The sequence below is a fragment of the Pangasianodon hypophthalmus genome, chromosome 14 (genome assembly GCF_027358585.1).
Source record: "Pangasianodon hypophthalmus isolate fPanHyp1 chromosome 14, fPanHyp1.pri, whole genome shotgun sequence".
Classification (NCBI taxonomy): Eukaryota; Metazoa; Chordata; class Actinopteri; order Siluriformes; family Pangasiidae; genus Pangasianodon; species Pangasianodon hypophthalmus.
This window is the reverse complement of record NC_069723.1, coordinates 1,566,608-1,570,930: the sequence shown is the minus strand read 5'-3', so window position 1 is coordinate 1,570,930 and position 4,323 is coordinate 1,566,608. Positions and strand designations below refer to the sequence as shown.

The 4,323-nt window shown below is 39.3% G+C and overlaps 1 protein-coding gene across 2 annotated transcripts in view; it reads left to right on the top strand.

Moving 5' to 3' along the window:
- Positions 1 to 1,018: 1,018 nt before the first annotated feature.
- sagb (S-antigen; retina and pineal gland (arrestin) b) overlaps positions 1,019 to 4,323 on the top strand; it is an 11,422-nt gene continuing 8,117 nt past the window's right edge. For both annotated transcript variants that reach the window (XM_034310765.2, XM_026943505.3), the window contains exons 1-6: positions 1,019 to 1,102; positions 2,023 to 2,078; positions 2,180 to 2,240; positions 2,629 to 2,673; positions 3,020 to 3,219; positions 4,050 to 4,109. In XM_034310765.2, the coding sequence (XP_034166656.1) occupies positions 2,031 to 2,078; positions 2,180 to 2,240; positions 2,629 to 2,673; positions 3,020 to 3,219; positions 4,050 to 4,109 (414 nt within the window). In that variant the 5' untranslated portion in view covers positions 1,019 to 1,102; positions 2,023 to 2,030. The remainder of the gene's footprint in view (positions 1,103 to 2,022; positions 2,079 to 2,179; positions 2,241 to 2,628; positions 2,674 to 3,019; positions 3,220 to 4,049; positions 4,110 to 4,323) is intronic.

Here is a 4,323-nt window from a genome sequence, read left to right as displayed (position 1 = left end):
AGGTTTAGTAAATATGTTTTAACAATACAGTGCTGAGGTCTTGATAATCAATACAGAACCTAAATCCACCTTCTTTCTTCTAGACAAAGACAAACTCTGCAGAGGCCAGACAATATCCTCAAAATGATTTTTGTGCTTTTTGAGTTCAGGGGCCTGAAACACAAAAGGTACATTGGCTAATCCATACGGCATGAATTGGTGTTCATGGTGCTTGCTTAGTGAGTCCATAGTTTGGATTTGTAGCTATATTTTTGCTCGCCATCTCTGATCAATATGATTTTGAAAGGTTGATAATCGATACAGAGACTAATTCCACCTTCTCTTTTCTTGACAAAGAAAGATCTTGCAGCAGCCAGAGAGGTGGAGAGATGGATGTGTCCCTGTTTTTTTTTTTTTAATGGCTTCCTCAATGCAGTCTTCTATAGATGCCTGAGAGGGGGTCAGTGCTACCTCTAGAGGTGTGGATACTGGAAAAATGTCTGTGGCACAATCGGAATGCCCCGATTGGTTGGGATGTTAACACTGATTGTTTTTTCCGGGATTGCAGATTGCATTGCAGTAATAGGTCATAGACTACACTGATGCACGATCACACGCTTCATACACGTGTGCGGGCGATTATGCTGAGCCCCCACCCCCCCCCCCCCCCCCCCCCACGTTTGAGATAACTGCGTGTGTAATCTGTGCTTAGATGAGCGCCCAGATTGCTGACTTTGACAACATGGGTTTATACACGAACATAGTCTAGACATGTCTACACTCCATGTCTGCGTTCCTATGTAGTGTACACTGTGTTCATTTTATAACACTACACTTATGTATTGTTAGAAGTGCACACTTTATTCTATAACTTCGCTAACACCGCTCTATGGACTATATTGGAGTTTATGATTGTTAGGATAATATTTCCTAAATAATCCTGCTGACTCCAACAAAGCGCACCAGTCCAATGAGAGCAATGTAAAGGCGGAGCTTCTCTTTCACACACACATTACAAATACAGCCACCCACACACACACACACACACACATACACACACACACCTGTCTACCTGTCTGGCCAAGCACCCAGTGTCTCGTTTTCACACACGTCGTTTTCACAGGTGAGTCTCTTTCCTTCTTACACTGATTATGTGTTCAGCAATGTCATTGTTTATGTTCATGAGACAGAATCACACACACACACACACACATTTATTTCAAACATATAAATAGATTAGATATTTATTATTATTACTTCATTAAAAAGGTAATTCTATATTACATAGTTTTGTTTGATAATAATAATAATAATAATAATAATAATAATTAAGTTCATATTTTTAAATTATGTTTTGTAAAACATCTTTTGTATTTTTTCATGCTTCATTAATTAATGTAATGTTTCTTTCTCCATAATTTTTTTAAAACGTTTTTTTTTTCTTTTTAAATTATTAAATTGCAATCATTGGCAAATTGCTGTGATATTGCTGAATACAGACATGTTTGTTAAATTATATATAATTAAGTAAATATAATTAATTATATATATAGTCTAATTTTACTTAAGGTTTCTTAGTTTGTGAGCATACAGAAGAAGGGTAATGTACTAAACTCTTATGTTTGTGCATTCAGTCTGAATTAAATCCCATTATAATGCTATTAGGATGATGATGATGATGATGATGTAGGGATTAGGATTAAGAACTGCTGATGAGGAGGAAATGGATAAGAAACTCATGTTCAATCCCCTGATCTGAATAAAATAATTATATAAAACTACTATATAAAACTATTGTTTATATAGTATATATAGTATATTATATAAAACTATTGTTTAAGGCAATCAGGAGGACACAAGTGTCTCATTATTCAGATTATAAAGCATTTGCTTGTTGTTTGCGAGGTAAAAATGGCTGTTTAAGATCGTTAGCCAGCATTAGCGTGTAGATTTATTCACAATAAAAGTTAACATGTGTCAGCCAAACGTGTGTGTGTGTGTGTGTGTGTGTGTTGTGCAAATTTGTGTTATTTTTCTCTTTAGGTGCCACCATGAGTCCAAAACACGTCATTTATAAGAAGCAGTCACGTGACAAATCTGTAAGAATCACTTTACGTCTGTGTCTCTGAGAATGTTCAGCTGCTAAACACCAAAATCAGTTTGTTGTTATAAGTTTTGTGTGTTTGTGTGATAAACACAGGTGGGTATTTACATGGGGAGGCGGGACTTTGTGGATCACTGTGACTCCGCCGATCCTGTTGGTAAGTCCACTTGTCCATCACAGCTCTGGTCAGAGATGGCTAGTTAGCTAAGGTTTGGTGAAAGACTGAAAGATCCTAAAGGTTAAGGATGAAAGAGTATATAGCACTCCAAAGGCTAAGGGTGAAAAAGTAAATGCCCCTAAAGATTTAGGGCTGTTGGTGTCTCATATTCTTTCATTCTTAGTCTCTTTTTTGAATAAAAGAGGTAGTGCCCTAAAGGCTAATACTGAGTGATGATGACATTGCACTGCAGTTTGACTTCTTAGAGTCTTTATCTGTATGTCCTTTATTTATTGCTCATTAATTTACTCTATCTGAACCCCTGGATTTATTGTGTGTGTCTGTGTGTGTGTGTGTGTGTGTGTGTGTGTGTGTGTGTGTGTCGTAGACGGTGTAGTGCTGCTCGATCCGCAGCAAATAAAAGGAAAGAAAGGTGAGAGAACATTTAAATGAGGCCTCAGCAACTCAGTTTAGCTAGTTTGCTAAGTAGCCAATGCGTTTTTGCAAAGAATTCGAACGATAAGTCGATAGATGGCATTAAAACAGTCTTTTCTTTTCCTGAAAACTGTTTCATGCAACAATATTTGACCAGTAAAAGGTTGTAAAATGATGAATTTCTGCTTTGATGATGATGATGATGATGATGTAGCTCTTTCGAACGAAACAGCTAGTGACAGTGTATTGTGTTTTTTATGTTATAGAACACTGGATGAACAAATGAACATTGTCTTTCGCACTGATTGTGTGTGTGTGTGTGTGTGTGTGTGTGTGTGGGACAGTGTACGTCATGTTGTCATGTACGTTCCGTTATGGCCGTGATGACACGGACATACTGGGCTGGGCGTTTCGGAGAGATATCTACGTGTGCACGAGGCAGGTGTATCCCCCGCTGCAGGACCGCGAGCGCAGCATCCACACCAAACTGCAAGAGAGGCTGCTGCGCAAACTCGGAGACGACGCCCACCCCTTCTTCTTCGAGGTAACTCTCAAATCAATCTCTCAGATAAATCATTTTGGTTTGTGTGGCTCTCAGGGGTAGTTCCGATTAAACGTAATGCCAGGTTTAGTTTTCTTAAGGTGAAGCGTAAAGAAATCAGGGCCCCAAAGGCAAAGGGAGAAGAGGAGGTAAGTCCTCTAAACGCTAAGGGTGAAAGACTAATGACTAAAGAACTAAAGGCTAAGAACAAAGGAATAAGAGCTCTGAAAGGGCAAAGGAGAAACTGCTCTAAAGGCAAAGGCTAAATAACTAGGTTATAAGGACTAAGCTAGGAAGATTAGGTGCCCTAAAGGCTAACACTGAAAAACCATGTGTCTAAATGCTAACACTGAAGGATTAAGCACCCTAAAGTCCAAGAGTAAAAAGGTAAAGTGCCCTAAAGGCAATCAGTGAAGGACTAAAGGCTAAGAACGAAGGAATAAGAGCTCTGAAAGGGCAATGGAGAAACTGCTCTAAAGGCAAAGGCTAAATAACTAGGTTATGAGGACTAAGCTAGGAAGACTAGGTGCCCTAAAGGCTAACACTGAAAAACCATGTGTTTAAATGCTAACACTGAAGGACTAAGCACTCTAATGTCCAATAGTAAAAAGGTTAAATGCCCTAAAGGCTAAGGACAAAAGTGTAAGAGAGAAAATACCCTAAAGGCAAAGTGCAAATGACTAAAGTTCTGAAGTCTAAGTGTTTATGTGCCCTAAAGGTCAACACTGAAGCACCAAGTGCCCTAAAGTCTAACAGCAAAGGACACTAAAGACTAAAGCTGCGTTTTCGTACAGAGTGATGATGAGTTGTGTTCCCCATGTTGTGTGTTTCAGTTTCCCGATAACCTGCCGTGCTCTGTGGCTCTGCAGCCGGCACCCACTGACGAGGGCAAGGTAACCATGACAACAGTGACAGCAACAATACACACACAAACCCGCAGTCACCACAACAACAATCACGGTGACATCCAGAACACACTAACCCCTGCAACACCACAACACATTATCAATGCTCACAAAAACAACACATACGTAATGTTTACAACGCTAACAATAATGACAACACACTAACACACACACACACACACACACACACACACACACACCT